Source organism: Leptodactylus fuscus, chromosome 1 (assembly GCF_031893055.1).
Source record: "Leptodactylus fuscus isolate aLepFus1 chromosome 1, aLepFus1.hap2, whole genome shotgun sequence".
Lineage (NCBI taxonomy): Eukaryota > Metazoa > Chordata > Amphibia > Anura > Leptodactylidae > Leptodactylus > Leptodactylus fuscus.
In genome coordinates this window covers 354,217,600-354,238,677 of record NC_134265.1, presented here as the reverse complement: position 1 = coordinate 354,238,677, position 21,078 = coordinate 354,217,600, and the positions used below count along the sequence as shown (strand labels likewise).

The 21,078-nt window shown below is 45.9% G+C and overlaps 1 protein-coding gene and 1 pseudogene across 1 annotated transcript; one reads left to right on the top strand and one right to left on the bottom strand.

The window, feature by feature from the left end:
• Window positions 1-3,403: 3,403 nt before the first annotated feature.
• LOC142184477 (vomeronasal type-2 receptor 26-like) lies at window positions 3,404-14,224 on the bottom strand. Its single transcript, XM_075259402.1, has 5 exons — window positions 13,737-14,224; window positions 11,407-11,434; window positions 7,833-7,898; window positions 6,903-7,026; window positions 3,404-4,372 (listed from the first exon to the last, which is right to left on the bottom strand). Exons 1-5 carry the CDS (start codon window positions 14,222-14,224, stop codon window positions 3,444-3,446), a joined length of 1,635 nt encoding a protein of 544 aa, XP_075115503.1. The 3' UTR covers window positions 3,404-3,443.
• A 2,825-nt stretch (window positions 14,225-17,049) lies between these two features.
• Window positions 17,050-18,226, top strand: LOC142184402 (piRNA biogenesis protein EXD1-like; annotated as a pseudogene).
• Window positions 18,227-21,078: the final 2,852 nt, after the last annotated feature.

Sequence of the window (21,078 nt, the reverse complement as noted above, 5' to 3'; positions counted from 1 at the left end):
TGTGTATCAACATGGGTTGCCGAATTTATAAGGGCAGAGAGTGAGGTAGAAGGTTCTCGGCCTGCTAGTTCGTCCTTTATATTTGAGGACAAAGTCTCCCAAAAAATTTCCACCAGTACCTTGTCTGGCCAATCCAACTCAGATGTCAAGGTCCGAAACTCGATAGCAAAGTCCACTATCAAGCTCTGGCCTTGCTTTAAATGGATAAAATGGTCATACAGATGTGTCCTTCCTTACCTTTATTATTGGTCGAAAGTGTAATCCCGGTAAAAACAAGGAGCTCACCCCTAAATATATCAAAATCATCAATTTTACTCAATACCAAGAAATAGATATGTTTAAATACATGAGGACCACAGCGGTTTCTTGTCACCACCCCGAGAACGGATATACATGACAATATGAGGGCGGCTCTGAGATTAGTTATTATACATACACTATGTCATTGCTTATTGGATTTATCTCATCACTAGCCATCTCTTGGTTTGCTATGAGTGTTATATATTTTATTGTATATCCATTCTAGGGATGTTGCCAAAAAAACTGCTGCGGTCCTCATGTTTATAAGAGTTTGTGAGTTTGTGGGCTTGTGGGTTTGGATGTTTGGATGTTTGTTCCTCAATCACAGCCAAACGGCTGAATGGATTTGGGTGAAATTTCACACACTACTACATATTTCCCACGAAAGGCGAATAGGCTACTTTAAATGTGGGTCACTCACCCCAAATCGCCACCGTCACCCTCCAAACACCCCTCCACCTCGGGTATAGAAGCTGGCATTCTGTCAGCGCTGGTCTGTCCACGCTCCTCCTATTGGTGCATGGCAGGCTGTGGGGGGGCTATAGAGACAGGGCTGCAGCACCATAGGTTGAGGGCTGCATGTGGGCGTGCCGATTCACCAGGGACACAGTGAGGAAGATGGCGGCCGCCCACAGGGTCCCGGAGCTGCAGCTATGCCAGGCTGCCCACACACATCGTGGAGGAGGCTGCTGCACCCGACACTCCACACATACAGGTGAGTGCAGCGGGGGGAGGGGGTGCCCCGGGGGGAGAGGGGGAGTCCCGGGAGAAGGGGGTGGCCCCAGGTCGGCGTCCCCAGGTCCCCAGCTTCATTCCACCCCCCTACATCGGCCCCCGTGTAGTAGCACTCACCTCGGCCTATCTCCTCCTCTCCTGTGTTTCCTCGCTGCATACACTTCTCGGCCGGCTGCCTGTGTCCTATATGAAGCACAGCAAGTGTCTGGTTGCTATGACGCCAGGCCTGCTCTGCTACATAAACGACACAGAACTGTCTGCACTCAGCCAGCAGTGAGAGCAGTGGAGGACATAGGCCAAGGTGAGTGCTACTATACGGGGGCCGATGTAGGGGGGGGCATGAAGCTGGGGGCACAGATGGGGGAACATGAGACTGGGGGACAGAGATGGGGGGTGAAGAAACTGGGGGAAGAGATGGGGGACATAAGACTGGGGGGCAGAGATGGGGGGGGAGAATCTGGGGACAGAGATGGGTAGACATGAGACTGGGGGGCAGAGAAGGGGGGGAGAAACTGGGGGCAGAGATGGGGGGCAGAGATGGGGGAGAAACTGGGGGCAGAGATGGGGGAACATGAGACTGGGGACAGAGATGGGGGGACATGAGACGGGGGGCAGAGATGGGGGGACATGAGACGGGGGGCAGAGATGGGGGAAAGAAACTGAGGGCACAAATGGGGGGACAAGAAACTGGGGCAGATGAAATGGACTGGGGGCAGAGAAGGGGGGACATGAAGCTGGGGGCAGAGATGGGGTGAAAATAAACTGGGGGCAGAGATGGGGGGACAAGATACTTGGGGCAGATGAACTAGACTGGGGCACAGATAGGGGGACAAGAAATATAAGCGGTTCAGCCCCACCGCCAACCTGCAGACGAAGTCGCGGGTAACTGCTAGTATTGTATATTCATTCAGTCCTGACATATTGCCGGCTGTGTAATGTGTGAAGTCACAGGACGGTCAGCACTAAGGATTGTGACCCCACAGTGCAACAACACAAAAGTCACTATTACTAGAGATGAGTGAGTAGTTAAATACTTGTTAGGATCACATCCTCCATCTTGTATTTTGTCAGACATCTTGTAATCTTTTATATATAAACTTTATAAGCATGTCTGTTTAGAGTCTAAGAGAACCCTTTAGGGGATAAGGTGTGTGGAATGTTAATGTATGGGTTAGAACTCCTTATCTATTTGTGGTAAGGGTCTCATCTTTGAAGGTGTGTGTAGAAACAGGTTCTATAACCTATTGATCGTTAGCCCAAGGCTAGAGTGGTCTGACCAGTATGTGATCATTATCTCTCTTGCTGTGACATCTAGAATTATTGTAAGATGTTGGTTTACACATAAATATTTTAAATTCTTCTTCATTTCATGAGAAAGGTCATCACAGTTTGGAAAGTAATAATGAGATGCAGATTACATTAGGCCTTATCCAATAGTCATGTGCCACACCTTATGTTATAACTCTATAACCAATCATGTCATTTGAATAGCCCAACCTGCTTTTGTCTGTATTGTATTTAAACTACCTTTTTGCACCATTAAAATCAGAATCCATTTTGATACACCACCATCTGTGTCTTTGTGATTCTCCAGGCTTCAAGGATGGGCATAGTCTATCCAGGCCTGTTATTTAATTTGAATATACAGACAACATAGCTCTGGGGGTCTTGTGCCCCCAACATACTTAATATTCAATATTCGTTTCGAGTAGCCCCTCAATATTCGACTAATCGAATTGAATATCGAATCCTATTATACTCTATGGGGGGAAAATGCTCGTTTCAGGTGTAGGCAACATTTGATCAAATTGAACTTACCAAGTCCACGAATGAGGGTCGGGCTGGATGCTTCGAGAAGTCTTCTCCGTGCAGCGTCCCCGCGGCGTCTTCCGGCTCAGTCAAAGTGGCCATTTTCTTTTAGTGCGGGCATGCGCAGTCAGCTCTGCCCAGGCCCGATGCCTGGCAGAGTGAATTCAGAGCAGGAAGACGCCGTGGGGTAGACGCCGCGGGGAAGACGCCGCGGGGAAGACACCGCGGGGGCGCTGCGTGGAGTAGACTTCTAAAGGTAGGAGAAGAGCCAGCGTTGATTGGACGACTGTATAGCATTCGGCCAATCAACGCTGGTTCTGCATGAAATTTTTCCATTCGAATAGCGAGTAGTATTTGATCGAGTACGAGTATTTTGAATACCATAGTATTCGCTCTAATACCTACTCGATCGAATACTACTCGCTCATCTCTAACTATTACCCCTCCCCCCATATGTATCACTGCAGCAGCATCTTCAGGGGTATAAGGGGCAAAAGCTTTATAATAAAATATAATACAGAGATATTATATCTAGCACAGTGTATAATAGTGGTGTGGGGGAGGGGGCATTATGTTACCACATGGCACATTACACATCATCATTTATTACTATTATTACATATTTCCTTTCTTCTCCCCAGCAGATCAGTTTTTCTGTTCATATCTGATCTAAATAAAATAATAAAACATTTTGGGAAAAACACACAAGCTAAAAGTCCAGCACTGGAAGCCATTACTGCAAATATCTCCACGGCCACCATGTATTTCCCTCTGGTGCTCAGATAAGCCGGGATCATGGCCATCCAGACACTACAGAACAGCAGCATGCTGAAGGTGATGTACTTGGCCTCATTAAAACTGTCCGGTAATGTCCTCACCATGAAAGCCAGAAGAAAGCTGACAGCGGCCAGGAGCCCCATATAACCCAACATGGAGTAGAACCAGAGATCTGAGCCCTCATTACACTGAATGATGATCTTCTCAGGATAAGACTGAGTGTCCAGGTCCTGGAATGGGGGAGAAATAGACAACCACAGAACACAGATGACAACCTGGAAGGATGAACACAACAACACTATGGTATAGGGCAGCTTCACACTCAGCCATTTTCTCCAGGGGCTTCCAGGCTTGATGGACTTAAAAGCAACACAAACCATAACAGTCTTGGCCAGAAGTGAAGAGACTGCCACTGAGAAGAAGACTCCAAAACTGGTTTCACGTAATCTACAAGTGACATCACTGGGACGGCCAAGAAACAAGAAGACAGAGAGGAAGCTGAGGATGATGGAGACCAGGAGGAGATAACTCAGGTTCCGGTTATTGGCTTTAACAATAGGAATGTCCCGGTAGGAAATAAATATTCCAAATATGGAGCCGGTCACAAGACATCCGCAGACTGAGGCACAGGAAGATACAGAAGCAATGGTGTCATTATGGTAAGAGATGAATTCCATTACTTTGGGCAGACATCGGTCTCTCTTCTCATTAGACCATTCATCACTTTGGCATTTACTGCAGCTGTCGGCATCTGTAGGAAGATTTTATAACATATTAGATATTATGAAGGACGTATCTGCCTGGACAGATTGGGAACTCAAAGTGGCCCTGTAAAATATCTGAAAATGATCCTATGTTATAGGTGGGGTAAATCTGCAGAAGTCAGAGGCAGCATATCTGGGTATGTAAAGCAATGATTTGGGTAAATCTCATTCCCCCATAAATCGGGTACACAGCTACTGTTGTAAGTCTATCAGAGCCCATAACCATCTGACTGTGTTCCTGCACTCAGATACTGGAGCCTTGTACTGGGACCATAAAACCTTTGTTGGAGTCAAGTTGAAATTCTACTTTACTTCTTCTAGCCAGATTCACACTCCATCACTCTGTGCAGGTAAATGAACTGTCGTCTCTCCTTGTTAGCAAAATAAAGTTATCTAAACTGTTGTGTGGGTCACCTCAACCTCTACTAATCCTCACATATGGGGTTGAGCCGATCCTGACTTTTCAGGATCGATTTTAAAACCTGATTTCCGATCATTTTTCATTCAGACCCGATCTCGATCCCAATTCCGATCCCAATGCAAGTCAATGTGATTTTTTTATTAATCGGAGATCGGATTTTAAAAGCAATCCTATTCACTATACAGCATGGAATCTAACAATTGTTAGAATCCACGCTGTGTAGTGAATCACTAAGTAGCCAGAGGATTTTTTTTAATCCTCTGGCTACTTAGTCCCCCCTGGTGTCCACTTACCTCTGGAGATGGCTGGTCCGGTACCCGGTGTTCTTCGCCTCGCTGCCGCTCCAGCTGCAGTCTTCTTCTCCCTTCGCTGCCCCCTCCCTGCCAGGTTAGGAGAGTGTGGGCGGGTTAGGAGAGCGTGGGTGGGTACTGGGAGGGGAGACGTGACGTCTCCCCGCCCTGTACCTGCCCACTCTCTCCTAACCCGCCCACACTCTCCTAAACTGGCAGGGAGGGGGCCACGAGGCGAAGAAGACTGCAGCTGGAGCGGCAGCGAGGCGAACAGCACTGCAGCAGCCATCTCTGGAGGTAAGTAGCTACGAGACATGTTAGTTTAGTCTCCCATTAGAATGCATGGAGGCAGCCGGTGCTCAGGGGGTTAAGGCTGTGTGTCGGCTGCTTCCATTCATTCCTATGGAACCGTAGCGGAGCCTTCACACTGAGTATACACTATATACTCAGTGTGAAGGCATTGTGGGAAATACTACCAATCCCGATCCCACCTAAAAAGATCGTGTTCTGAATTCCGATCGCAATCGTGAAATTTTCTCGATCGCCGATCGGAATCCGATTTTTTCCAAACATGATCACTCAACCCTAGACAGTACTACTACTCCTACTAGATCATCATCACACTGGTAAGACAGTACTACTACTCCTACTAGAACATCATCACACTGGTAAGACAGTACTACTACTCCTACTAGATCATCATCACACTGGTAAGACAGTACTACTACTCCTACTAGATCATCATCACACTGGTAAGACAGTACTACTACTCCTACTAGAGCATCATCACACTGGTAAGACAGTACTACTAGTCCTACTAGAACATCATCACACTGGTAAGACAGTACTACTACTCCTACTAGACCATCATCACACTGGTAAGACAGTACTACTACTCCTACTAGAACAGCGGTTCTCAACCTGTGGGTCACGACCCCGGCGGGGGTCGAACGACCAAAACACAGGGGTCGCCTAAAGCCATCGTAAAATACAGGCTGTGTGTCAGCATGATAGGGGGGTTCAGGCTGATGGGGGGGTTCAGGCTGTGTGTGAGTGTGATAGGGGGGTTCAGGCTGTGTGAGCAAGATGAGGGGAAAATGTTTTCAGGCTGATGGGGGGGTTCAGGCTGTGTGTGAGCAAGGGGGGGCAGCAGATTTTGTGGAAGAGAGCTTTGGTGATTAATCACTATATTTAAATTATGTTTGATTTGTAGCAATGAGAATACATAATGCATATCACGTATTTACATTCCGAATCATAACTGTAGCAAAATTAAGGCCGTTCACACGGGCACAGAGGGGGCAGATTATGGCGCAAAATCCACATCATATTCTGCCCCCTCACAATGGAAGTCTATTTAGACTGCCAGGCTTGTTTTTTGCGGTAGCGGCAGCATGGAAAAAAAGAAGCGGGCTGCCCTTTCTTCAGGCGGATTCCGCGGCTCGGCGAGCCGTGGCGTCCACCTGGTGGCAGCAACTTCCGGAGTCGGCCCATTAATTTGAGCCGACTCTGGGGGGGGGGGAAAGCCGCGACCGCGACAATTGGCTCCTCGCGTCACTCTCAGTGCCTAGATCCGCTATACCGCCCCCTGTGTGAACTAGCCCTTACAGTTATGAAGTAGCCACCAAAATAATTTTTTGCTTTGGGGTCACCACAACATGAGGAACTTTATTGCGGGGTCACGGTATTAGAAAGGTTGAGAACCACTGTACTAGAACATCATCACACTGGTAAGACAGTACTACTACTCCTACTAGATCATCATCACACTGGTAAGACAGTACTACTACTCCTACTATCATATACCGGTTATATTGGCGATCTCTCCCTCTGAACATGGCACACAGTCATAGCAGCAGGTGTGAATTGTTTCTCTTGGCTTCTTCCTGCTTCCGGGTAAACATGGCTCTGAGCAGCGGGATACTGGGATCTGAAGGAGAAGACAAGAACCTTTACTGGATGACACAGAATGGACATGTATGATAGAAGTAATGAGGTGACCTCTGAGGGTGGACTATAAAAGGTGAAGTGTCCATGAAGTATCCCCAGGTCAGTGAATGAGATATGGAGTCTGTTGTTCTACCTCCATCCCTAGTTACATCAGTCTGAGCGTTTACTCCAATATACTGTCTGATGTAATCTCTGTCCTCACAAAATGGCAGCGTTCATGGTTGGAACCTTTATAAAAGCCATGACCAGGGCCGCTGATAGGCCAGTACTACTGCTACTGGCATCAGGGGCCCGGCCAAATTTAAAAATGGGGGGGGCCCGGTTTTGGCCCGCCACCGTGTGCCGGCCCCCTGGCGCCCGCAGCAGTCATTGTATGTCCTTTTAAACTCAGATCTGCGTCCAGAGGCCCCCCTTTTTTTAATGGCCAGTTCTTTGTGCAGGGATAAGTTGACAGCTGATTCTGACTGATTACCAACGTATCCCGGCAAGCGAGGCCAAAAACGCAATGTGAATAAGCCCTGAGGATTTATTAGGGGGGCTCTTATAAATGGTGTTGGCTCTGTATAGGCGCTTTCACACGTAGCAGATTTTACCTGCAAATAGAATCTGATTAAGCCTTGTAATGCTGCTAAATAAAGGGAAATGTAATACATAATTGGTATGATGCAAAGTAAGGTAGTTTTAAAATGGCGGCGGGGAGGGGGCTTGGGGTCGGACACTTAGGCTGTATGGCAAAATTCCTGATGGCGGCCCTGGCCATGACTATGACATCATCAGTGACCTCACACTCCTATGGTCCCTCATGACTAGCTTAGGTAGAGCTTTGCTAGGGAGAACCTTAGAGCCTTTTATCTACAAAAAGGAAGTAACACAGTTAATAAACTATAATAAAAATGTTCCCCAAACTCCCCCCTACACAATAGTAAATCTGTATTATTAATAATGATGTATAAATGAGAACTGCGACTATTTCTGGGAGATCGCTGCAACGGGCTGAGATTTAGGTGACATTAAATTGTCACTTTGATTGACAGATCACAGCTCACAGATTGAGCTGAATTATAAGAAATGATACAAGGGGAATAAATGTTGGTTTGTCACAGAATATTTTCTAATTTAGGAAGGAAATATAAAATAATGAGATTTATGTGTCACTAATAGAGATGAGCGAACAACGTTCAATCGAATATCAGGCCATTCGAGGTATTCGATTCCAATCGAATACCACGAGGCAAACGCAGTAAAAATTCATATCCCCTCCCACCTTCCCTGGCGTGTTTTTTGCACCAATAACTGCGCAGGGGAGGTGGGACAGGAACTACGACAACGGAGGCATCAAAAAAAAATCGGAAAAAGTAATTGGCTGGCTAAATCAGGTGACCTCCAATTTAGACGAATGGTGGTTTTAACATTCGACTAATTTGGGACTGTGAACTATGTGACTGTGAGACAGGGACAGATGTACAGGCAGGGTTAGCTAGGGATTACCTTTATTTAGGAGGGAATGTTACTCACCCAGATATTTGGGGCTCTATCTGGTCGGGATCCCTGTCAGCTTACGATATGTGCAAGCTGACTTTTTCCCATAGGAATGCATTGACCAGCGTTGATTGGCCGAATGCCATACAGAGGTATGGCATTCGGCCAATCAGTGCTGGTCAATGCATTCCTATGCAGAGATGAAGCAGAGCTGAACCTGCTACACACTCAGCTGTACCAATGTAGCAGTCCGATGCAGCAGAGCTGAATGTGTAGCGGGTCCAGCGCTGCTGCATCGGACTGCTACATCAGACACTGCTACATCGGCAGCACTGCTACATCGGGCCGTGCACTCAACTCGGCTACCCTGGAGTAGCCGAACTCAGCGAACGGCCAGTTCTGCCTCATCTCCAAAGTAGCAGTGCTGGCCGATGTAGCAGTGTCCGATGTAGCAGTCCGATGCAGCAGAACTGAGTGTATAGCAGATCCAGCTCTGCTGCATCGGACTGCTACATTGGAAACTGCTATATCGGCCAGCACTTAGGGTTGAGCCTATCTTGACATTTCAGGATCGTTTTTAAAATCCAATTTCCGATCATTCGGAGATTGGATTTTAAAAACAATCCTATTCACTACACAGCATGTAGTCCAAAAATTGTTGGACCCCACAATCTGTAGTGATTTATCCACTCCCCCCACCCACCCACCCCCTCTGCCTTCCTGATATTTTTCTTGGCCTGCCACTTCTGGGCTTAACAAGAACTGTCCCTGTGTTCTTCCATTTCCTTACTATGTTCCTCACAGTGGAAACTGACAGGTTAAATCTCTGAGACAACTTCTTGTATCCTTCCCCTGAACAACTATGTTGAACAATCTTTGGTGTATGATCATTTGAGAGTTGTTTTGAGTAGCCCATGATGCCACTGTTCAGAGGAGGTTCAAATAGGAGAACAACTTGCAATTGGCCACCTTAAATACCTTTTCTCATGATTGGATACACATGGCTAAGATAGAATCAGAGCTATGGGCAGAGCTGTCTGGATTGTACAGGCCAATGTACAACGGGGGGAAAGGATTGCAGGCTGCCTGTGAGCAAGAAGAGGGAAGGGGGGAGCAGACTGTGTGTGAGAAAGTCTGCACCCCAATCTTCCTTTCTCACGCACAGCCTGCACACGCATGTACACCTCTTGCACATGCATTCCCTCCTCTTGCTCACAGTTGGCACCCCTGGTAAATATTATGATATTAGAATATTACTGGCATATATAGGGTTAACCTTCTAGTCTGCTGACTTCATGGTACATATTTTAGGTTAGGGTACATCATTGTAGAGTTGTCCTTATAAAACAACAAGATGCAAGGCAACACCCCCTCTGATGAACATAAATGAGTGACAGACACACGTCTGGGGCATCGTCATCCATGAGGAGATCCATGGGGTGATACATGGCGGGTCTGCCTGCTATATCCTGGACAAGATGTCGTGACCATCCCAGAGTCCATCAACCAAATGATCAATGAACCAAAATGAACCAAGCTGGAACTCTACAAGATACCCAGATAGAAAAAAATCTAAGTATGAGCTTTTCTGATGATGAAAGCTAATGAGACATTGACTGATATTTCTGTTATTCTGGAAGTTTTCCCAGTTTCTGATTTTTCCTTGAAGACATTAATAAATCTCCATTTTGTTTTTATAAGAAGCTGACTCTTCCTATTGTAAGGGGCTACGGAATAACTGTGTCATTTGTTTGATCTTCTACTGCCATCTACTGCCGAAAGACTAAATTGCAGGGCAAAGCTATTCACAAAAGAACCCCCTACAGCACAGAGAAAAATGGTATGTTCCAGGGAGGAAAAGCGTGTGAATACAGGAAGCTGCAGGCAGGAGACACATGTCATGTTAGGAGGACCTGCGGCAGGCTGCTGTGCCCATTAAGGACTTTCCATTGATAAACAAGGGCCCTGAGAGACTTCACTATTCCTGCTTTGTGTCAGCTTGTAAACAGAGGTACGTGGGAGTGTGAGTAGAGTGAGGGGCCATACAGCTCGGTCAAGCTTTAAAGCAGCTTTGTGTGCTGGAAGACAAAGCAGGCCCCTGCCTGGCAGATAAAGCAGGCCCCTGCCTGGAAGATAAAGCAGGCCCCTGCCTGGAAGATAAAGCAGGCCCCTGTCTAGAAGATAAAGCAGGCCCCTGCCTGAAAAATAAAGCAGGCCCCTACCTGGCAGATAAAGCAGGCCCCTGCCTGGAAGATCAAGCAGGCCCCTGCCTGGAAGATAAAGCAGGCCCCTTCCTGGAAGATAAAGCAGGCCCCTGCCTGGAAGATCAAGCAGGCCCCTGCCTGGAAGATAAAGCAAGCCCCTGTCTGGAAGATAAAGCAGGACCCTGCCTGGAAGATAAAGCAGGCCCCTGCCTGGAAGATAAAGCAGGCCCCTGCCTGGAAGATAAAGCAGGTCCCTGCCTGGAAGATAAAGCAGGCCCCTGCCTGGAAGATAACGCAGGCCCCTGCCTGGAAGATAACGCAGGCCCCTGCCTGGAAGATAACGCAAGCCCCTGCCTGGAAGATAAAGCAGGCCCCTGCCTGGAAGATTGATACGGTGCACCATGTTACTGACTTACTTTAAGAGTGGCCTCTCCTAGTCAATGCATGCAGGTTCTAACTAAGGACACTAGAGGGGTAACTACCACAATCTGTTGTGTGCACTGTCCTATTGAAGTTATACACTTTGCTTAGCTACTGTATACTTATTTCTTACCTGCTCTCCCGTTCTCATTCCCTTCCCCTCCTTTCTTTATTAAACTGTTTTATATTGTTGCTCCGTGGCTCCGTGCAGTTACTGCGTATATCATCACCTGCTCCCCATTACACTATCATGTTACCTTACGAGTCCTTTCTCTTAAGGCCTCTCTACACATGATTACAGATTTCATCAAATATTGTATATTTTACAACCACCATTTCCCCCTATGTGAGCAGGAGGAGAGAATGACCGTGCTGTGTGTGAGCAAAGAGGGTGACATGGGGGCGCAGGCTGTGTGTGACAAAGAAGGGGGAATGAGTGGTGCAGGTTGTTGGTGAGCAACAGTGTGGTAGTATGGAGGTTCCCCCCCCCCCGCCCACATCACCCTCTTGCTCTCACACAGCTTGCACCCCCATTTCCCCTCTTGTTCATACACTGCAACCCACGTCACCCTCTTGTTCACATACAGCCTGCACGCCCACATGCCCCTCTTGCAGGGGGCCCCATGTCAAAAGTTCGCCTCAGGGCCCCTAGTTAGTTCCTAGTTACGTCACTGTAACTAAAGATTCTGTTTTGGGGATTTATATACTTCTAGTTCCTGTGTTTTTGTAGCTTAACCAATTTTTTACTGTTATGACTTTAACCCTTTCCCGACATCCACCATACTAGTATGGCGCATGTCAGGTGTTTAACTATGGCGGCCGCCCGGGAGTCGGGCGGCCGCTATAGCCGCTGGGTGTCTACTGTGTTACACAGTAGACAGCCAGCTCTAATGCCTCCGATTGGTCCCCGGACCGATCGGAGGCATTGACCCCTGCGGCACCTCAGTCAAAGGTGCCAGAGGCGCCATTTTCCCGGTGGCTCATGAGCACCGCCATTTTGCCGGTGATCGCCGGCGCCTGGAGCATGCTCCAGGGCTGACGTCACGTTTCCATAACAGCCAGGAGTCTTGTAAAGGCTACCCGGCTTGTCTGCCGTGATTTCCTTTTGCATGCTGGTCTATGTAGCCTGCAACAGAAATGATGGTTTTTTGCAATGCATTAGCATTGTAAAAAAAATTAAATTGTATAAAAAGTAAATAAAAAAAATAATTAAAAATTCAAATCACCCCCCTTTCCCTAGAACACATATAAAAGTAGTTAAATACTGTGAAACACATACATGTTAGGTATCCCCGTGTTCAAAATCGCCCGCTCTACAAATATATAAAAATATTTTTCCTGTACGGTAAAGGCCGTAGCAAGAAAAATAGTCAAAATTGCCAAACCGCCATTTTTTCACAGTTTTGATTCTGATAAAATTTAGAATAAAAAGTGATCAAAGCAATAACATTTCCCGAAAATGGTATATTTAAAAAGTATATCCGACCCCGCAAAAAATAGACGTCCTATGCATCCTCGTATAGGGATGTATAAAAAAGTTACGGCTGTCGGAATATGGCGACTTTTAGAAAATATTTTTTTTAACACAGTTTTGGATTTTTTTTTAAGGGGTTAAAATGTAGATAAAACCATATAAATTTGGTATCCCTGGAATCAACGAAACACAGAATACAGGGGACATGTTATTTTGGCTGCACAGTGAACGCTGTAAAACCGAAGCCCGTAAGAAAGTCGCAGAAATGCATTGTTTCTTCAAATCCACCCCATTCTGAATTTTTTTCCAGCTTCCCAGTACATTATACAGAATAACTAATGGTGGCATCAGGAAGAAAAATTTATCCCGCAAAGATTAAGACCTCATATGGCTCTGGGAGCGAAGAAATAAAAAAGTTATGGAGTTTAGAAGGAGGGGAGTCAAAAACGAAAATCAAAAAAATACCATCGGCGGGAAGGGGTTAATAGACTATAATTCACAAAAATACTGCAAAATGTAACTAATGTCCAATAATGTAAGTGCAAAGTAACTGAAGAGCTGATGTAGAGGAATCCTATATGTAACCTATATAATGATGTATAAGGGCAGACAGAAGTGTTACATAGTCACATGTATAATGGAAGGCTTCTTACCTCCTGTGTGTGTCTCCAGGGTATAGACGAGGTATTTATATAAAGCTTCTGACCACTGACAGCCCATGGGGTAATATTTCCTACTATGTCCTCCCGTATGTCCTTATATGTGGCCTCTTCTATATATACCCTGTACATTATCTTATATCCATGTACGGCTTCCCCCCGCTCATTAAAGTAATAGGAAGGTCTCATTGGATCCAGTGGACTCTTCATCCTCTGTAGGTGGCGCTGTAACTTCTGTGTGTATTGTGTAAGTCCAGTTATTGGATTTTCTGGATTTTTGTCTTTTATATATAAGAACATTTCATGGAGAGCTTTTGCCAGGACTTCTACAGCCTCATACAGTCTTGGAGAGACGCCCGATGTGAGGAAATATCTCATACTTGGCAGAGTATACCGATAACTATAATTATATTCTTCATATGTGACTGAAATGAAGGAATCTTTCCCCACATACTTTGTCATTGAATCCAAATCTTCCCAGTAAGACTCTTCATTGAATATATTGGGCAGTTTCTTGTAGCTTTTCAGAAAATCTTCCATTCCTTGAAAAGATTGAGATGAAAAGTCCACGACTAGACTTCTATTAAAGTCTGGAAACCAATTGTAAGAACTGACAGAACTAAAGGCCATGGATGGTGGAAGGATGAAAGTCTTATCCAAAAATACAAATCCAAGATTCTCTATCATATGAACTAACATATAAGTGAAGGTCCCGCACAGTATAATGACCCTGACTTGTGGATTGTGTAATACCTGTAAGATCTGATTATATTCTATATTATATCTCTGATCTGTATATTTTGCGGTGTAGGCCACACAGATCCCGCGCTCTCTCATGTACTTTCTCAGTATCTGCAGTTCTTTCTCTCCGGCATCATCATCTGCTACTAAAATCCCAACCCAGGTCCAGCCAAAGTGCTCCAACAGTTCGGTGACCGCCATATTGTGGATGTGGCTATTTTGGACTGTCCGGAAAACATGTGGATAGAGGAGTCTATCAGATAATGAGGGGTCGGTGGCTCCATAGCTGATCTGTACAAGACAGAAGAGAACAGAAAGCATTGGGGCAGATTTACTAATCCTATGTAATATTCACACAGTGTGACCTTAGACCAGGCAGTCTATAATATTGTCACAGTAGATCAGGCTGGTGATAAATCTGGTGAATCTCCGGACACTTTTCTATCACTTCCTATTGGTTGTCTTATCTTGAGTCACTATTTGTTGCCGCATCTTATACCTTGACCATTTGTAGGAATCCACACTCCCTTCCCCTAAAATAATCCTATAAAACCCTTGCCCCTCCCCACTAGTAGTTGTGAGCTGGGATCGTATTCTTGATGTGTTTGTGCTTAATGTAGATAAAAAAAAAAAATACTCTAGGATTTTGCAGCAAACTGCTCCTTATTCAGACATACTTCTGCAATAGAGTAGGATGGAGCAACCTGCAGCATACGTATCATATACACAAAGCCCCCATCTCCTAGGGCAGTGATGGCGAACCTATGGCACGCAGAGCCCTCTATGCTGGCACGGTTGCGGTCTCCCGGATCGCTCAGTAACGGGGAATCCGGTACAGGATTCCCCGTTACTGAGCAATCGCTGCTTTCAGCTGGATGTGCAAATGCACATCCAGCTGAAAGCTGTCAGTGTAGGCCGCGCGGTACGCACGGCCTACATTGACTATACAGAGTGTGACCTCTGCACTGGTGCGGACATGATGACGTAAGTCATCAGCGCCCGTAGTGAATAGGTGAGAGAGAGGACGCCTGGCGGCCCTTCAGGTAAGTATATATGTGTATTGTCTGGGGAGGGGGCTGCTCTGGACCATTTTGTGCTGTTGGGGAGAGGGAACTACTGTGGAATATTTCATGCTGTGTGCGGAGGGGGCTACTGTGGAATATTTCATGTTGTGTGGGGAAGGGGCTACTGTGGACCATTTCGTGCTGTTTGGGGAGGGGGAACTACTGTGGATCATTTCATGCTGTGTGGGCAGGGGGCTACTGAGGACCATCTCATGCTGTGTGGGGAGGGGGCTACTGTGGAATATTTCATGCTGTGTGGGGAGGGGGCTACTGTGGACCACTTCATGCTGTGTGGGGAGGGGGCTACTGTGGACCACTTCATGCTGTGTGGGGAGGGGGCTACTGTGGACCACTTCATGCTGTGTGGGAAGGGGGCTATTATGGAGTATACAGGTATAATCCCTTGGGGGGGGCACCGCGGGGCAGATTGTACTGTCTGTGGGGGTCACTGCAGGGCAGATTGTACTGATTTTGTTTTGTTTTTTTATGTAGATTGTGAGTCCCACATAGAGCTCACAATGTACATTTTTCCCTATCAGTATGACTTTGGAATATGGGATGGAAATCCATGCAAACACGGGGAGAACATACAAACTCCTTGCAGTTGGTTTTATGCCCTTGGTGGGATTCGAACACCAGGATTCCAGCGCTGCAAAGCTGCAGTGCTAACCACTGAGCCACCGTGTGGCCCCCCTGGCAGATTGTACTGTCTGTGGGGGCCACTGCGGGACAGATTGTACTGTGTGTGTGGGGGCCACTGCAGGGCAGATTGTACTGTGTGTGGGGGCCACTGCGAGGCAGATTGTACTGTGTGTGTGTGGGCCACTGCAGGGCAGATTGTACTGTGTGTTGGGGCCACTGCGGGACAGATTGTACTGTGTGTGTGGGGGCCACTGCAGGGCAGATTGTACTGTGTGTGTGGGGGCCACTGCGGGGCAGATTGTACTGTGTACAGACCTTTCAGTACAAGCTCTGTAAAGCCCAATTCACACGACTGTAATTTGTGAGTCCGCAATTGTGGATCCAAATAGTTTTAAGGTTAAATTGCCGTGTTGGCACTCCGTGATAATTTATTGGGTTTTGGGTTACAGTTTGGGCACTCGGTCTCAAAAAGGTTCGCCATCACTGTCCTAGGGGCTCGTGGAGGGAGGGGGGCCAGCACTGATCTTTTCCTACTTCCTTCCACTAGTTCATTGCACTTTCTTTCCAGCAGCCACCACAAGGAATGGCACACTGAGAGAATTTTACAATCTTATTTAATTTCACCTATGCAGAAGTCTATTATGATTAGTGGTTGTTCCTTTTGTTTCCGACGAATTCTATACTAGCAGTACCCGCGACTTCGTCTGCGGCAGCATTCCCGTGTTGCGTGCCCCACCTGCAGCGCGGGCATGGGCCCTCCTTCATTGTTGGGTGTCCCCTGCCACCACCTGGCCCACGAGCTCGGCCCCCTTTCCACCACCTCCCTTTACCCAACCCCCCTGTCCAACGACCCCAGCCCCCTTTCCACCATTCCGTGACCCCGGCTCCCTTTCCATAACCCCTCCACTCCGCGACCCTGGGCCTCTTCCCGCCCCTGCGACCACGTCCCCCCACTCCCCCGCCCCGGCAACCACATCCAAACACAAACTTTTCAATTTTAAATAATATTAGTAAGGATATTTCTCAGTTAGTTCATAATCATATTTTTTAATGTTGTCCATGTTTGTCCATATCTAGGGGAAAGTTGTATTTTATTTATTTTTTTAGTTTGTTTTATTTTCTTTATATTTGCATAATTAATTAACTTAACCATGTATCGATGTGCTGAACTTCAACTGAGAGTTTTAAGTAGATTGTGCTAAGTGGAACAGAAATGGTTACCTAAGGAAACCTGCGGACGCCATAGAGTATTAGGCCTAGTTCACACGGACACGGAATAGCGTATTAGCAAAGGAGACCAACCATCTTTTGGCCAAGCAGATGTTCATGTTGCTGGCTGCTCAGCAAAAGGCCGACCTAGCAAAGCCAGAGCGGGATGCTAGAAAAGAGGACCGTAAAGCTTTGACCAAGATGACATCAGAGGATGACGTAGAGGCCTGTGTGACTGGGTTTGAAAGAGTGACCACGCGTGAGAGGCTTCCGCCGCAGCTCTGGATAGAGGTGTTGGCTCTGTTCTTAGTTGCTGAGCCCCAGCAAGCTTATTTTGACCTGAGTGAACAGGATGCGGGTAATTACCAGCACGTGAAGTCAGAGATCCTGGCCCAACTGGGTGTGGACCAGAATGTCCGGGCTCGAAGCGTCCATGATTGGGAATACCAGGAGGCGTTACCACAAAGGTCACAAATGCACCACCTTATACAACTTGTCCGTAAGTGGCTCCAGCCAGAGACATTGACAGCTGCAGGGTGCAGGGTACAACACAGACCAGGCCCGAGCACCAGGACCAGGTGTTACAATGGCTAGTGGATAATGCTTCCAGCTGCTTTTCCAGCAGCCGGTCAGCCACTACCTGCAGTCATGTTCATACATAAGAGTCTGCCCTTCCTTCCTCCCAACATGCCCAATCTTCCCAACAAAGTCATCCTACCCTTGCCCCCTCCCAGGATCTCTTTTCGGTTCCTTTTACTGTCTCTCCCTCTGTTGAACCACTTCCTCTCAATACGGTGTGATACTAAACAAGATATTTTATACTCAGGTCGCTGATGTCTACCTATTCTCAATGGAAACTGGTGGCTTTCTTCCCAGTCACACAAGTACAGATAAGGATTGTTTGATGCGATATCTCAACCTTTCACCCTCACAACTTTCTTTCCTAAAGTATAAGGAAACTTTAATGAAGGACAATCCGAGCATCTGGTGTGACTGTCCATTGCCAATTGCAGCACTGAAGTTACTATCTCTGTAAGTGGTACACCTTTTTTCTCTGAGTTTAGCCATGCTCGATGCTATGCTAGCTGACTACACTTGGTTGGTCAATGGTTATATTAATGCACATTGCCAAGGGGCATCAGATGTGTTTCTCAGCACTGAGGCCACCTCCTCTGAGCTCCCAAAGGAACTTCAGCAGATTTGTGTATTGCAGCAAAAGAGAAGAGAAAAGGCCTTGAAAGAATATCAAGTGAATGGTGCGGGTTTCCTCAAAAGGGCGGTGAAGTAATGGCTGCAGTTGTACTACATTTATATAGCAGTTTTCAGTGTTCTAGTACCAGTGTCTGGTGCTTGTACTGCTTGAGTTATTGGTTGAAATAATGTCACAGAAATAAATGAAAAATACAAGGGGTAGACCCTTAAAAATTGGATTGAGCTGATATAGCCTGAATTAATTTCTGTGTCTCTCACTTATCTTTAGGGGGCAGACCCTTAAAAATTGGATTGAGCTGATATAGCCTGACTGAAATTCTGTCTCTCCCACCTAGGTTTTGGGGTTACACACTGTGAACAACTGGATTGAGTGGACATAACCTGACTGAATTTCTGTGTCTTCCACCTAGGTTTTGGGGGTACACACCCTGGATATCTGGATTGAGCATACATAGATGGACTAAATTTCGGTGTCTCCCACCTAGGTTTTGGGGGTACACACCCTGGATATCTGGATTGAGCGTACATAGCCTGACCTAATTGCTCTGTATTCTTGTTTTGGGGTTACACAGCCTGAAAAGCTGGTTTGCACATATATATCAAAAAGTAACTGCTGTGGATTGCTGCTATTTTGTTGTGTCCCCCTAAATAAAAGCTGCTTGTCTGGCATATAGCAAGAAGTAACTGCTCTGTATTCCTGCTAATTTTTTTATTTTTTTGGGGGGGGAATCTCCCCACAAAATTTTTTGTCTGGTATATAGCAAGAAGTAACTGCTGTGGATTGCTGCTATTTTGTTGTGGCCCCCCTAAATAAAAGCGGCTTGTCTGGTATATAGCAAGAAGTAACTGTTCTGTATTCCTGCTAATTTTTTGGAGGGGGAAACCCCCCTAAAAAATGTTTGTCTGGTATGTAGCAAAAAGTAACTGCTGTGGATTGCTGCTATTTTGTCTGTGGACACCTGTAATAAAAGCTGGTTGGAACGTACGTATATAGCAAGAACTATATACTCCTCTCCCTTTAGTATATAGCTCTGAAAAGAGCTGTTGTTTTTCATCGGTTTTTCCCTGCCTATCTGAAGCTAAACCCTATCTAGCCCTCAGCTGCTATGTCTCTCTCCCTATCTCTGACTGCAAATATGGCAAATACGGCGGAGGCCGATCGTATAAATGGGAGGTCACATGTTTTCGGCAGCCAATGGGTTTTTTCAATTTTTTTAACTGCCTCCGTTGTCGTAATTCCTGTCCCACCTCCTCTGCGCCGTTATTGGTGCAAAAAAAGCGCCAGGGAAGGTGGGAGGGGATACAAATTTTTACTGCGTTTGCCTCGTGGTATTCGATTGGAATCAAATACCTCAAACGGCCTTATATTCGATCGAACATCAATTCTATCGAATGGTGTTCACTCATCTCTACTAATTAACTCTCTTTTGGACTCCAGGCCTGTTATGGGCCCGTACAGGTGTTCACCGTCACATATGGGATATGTCTGTGTAATAAACTGTGGGCAATTTTTCTTCTTAAACCCTTTGTTAAAATGAAAAATGTTGGGCAAGACCAATGTTGTGCAGAAACAGCCCCAGTCAAATTGCAGCTATAGCTTTGGATCATGCAGTGATGATAACAATGCTTTCCCTAAGCATGCAATATTACACAATGGCTCAACAAAATTTAGGGTAAATTTGTGTTATCAGCTCTCTCACCTCTAGTATTCACTATACATCAAGTAATATCTCTCCATTAACTAAGAGTCACATGCATCTCATCTCAATCATATTACACTTGTACTGATAGACAATGCCCAGAGTATCTAATACCTGAGGATATCCATATAGTCCAAGGATTTGTGCTGCGGGAATAGTGGTAGATGATTGGAGGTCTCCAATGATACCGGCCAGGTGGCCATGGGCCCTGCAGGAGTAATTAGGTATCACCATACCCCGACCAGATAGAAGATGTAATACATGGTGTACCGCCAAACACTCACCCATACATGTGTCATAAATATCATATCCCAGTGTAATATTGGGTAAAATGTCAGGATTCTGGTTAATATTATCAATGGCAAAGAGAAAAATCAGAGAATATATAAATCCATCAAAATGTGTCCTGTAAATAGACAAATATATCAAGATAAGTATCTCAGCTAGGCTCCATTTATTCACTACATGATCTCAGTAATATGAGAGAGTCCTGTTGAGTTTTTACTCCACATCTTTATCCTCCCTTCTGGGTCCTGTTACCTTATTGTCAATGTGGGGTCCATATCACCAATAATTTTCATAATCGAGGCAAAGGGGCTCAAGTCTAAGGTAAAAGCTGATCAGCAGACTACTGTGAGGGCCACAGCAGAGACAGTACAAGGGATGGACTAGGTAGGAGGCTAATACTAGGAAAAATATGTGTTGGTGCTGTTTATGAATCGATAAGTGAATGGGAGGGAGATAATAATTGCACTCATAGCTGTATAGTGGGCCCTCAAAATAAACACTACTGGGGGCCCTAGACAGCTCAATTTGACACTGTATGACACTGTCATGACTCCTTCAACTTTATAACTATAAAGCATAGTATATGACACTGTCAGGGCTCCTAGGACTATATATCTGTATACATAGTGTATGACACTGTCAGGACTCCAAGGACTATATTTATATATATAACATAGCATATGACACTGTCAGGACTCCTCAGACTATATATTTATAATACATATTGTAGGACACTGTCAGGGCTCCTAGGACTATATATCTATAATACATAGTGTATGACACTGTCAGGGCTCCTAGGAGTATATATCTATAAAACATGATGCCATTTGATGCCATGACTAAGAGACCATGAACTAGGTCTCGAAACGCGTAGGCCATCTGTTTTTGTCTTCTCTGGATCCATGTTGTAAGATAAAAATTTTTTTGTCTTTTTTAACCG

Coding starts and splice junctions, on each gene's coding strand:
- LOC142184477 (XM_075259402.1), bottom strand. CDS start 14,224: ATGGCGGTCACCGAACTGTTGGAGCACTTTGGCTGGACCTGGGTTGGG. Junction 11,435..13,736: donor GATTTGGATTCAATGACAAA/GTATGTGGGGAA, acceptor AATCATGTGTAG/AGAGGCCTTAAGAGAAAGGA. Junction 7,899..11,406: donor TAAGAGAAAGGACTCGTAAG/GTAACATGATAG, acceptor TCCTTTTTGTAG/ATAAAAGGCTCTAAGGTTCT.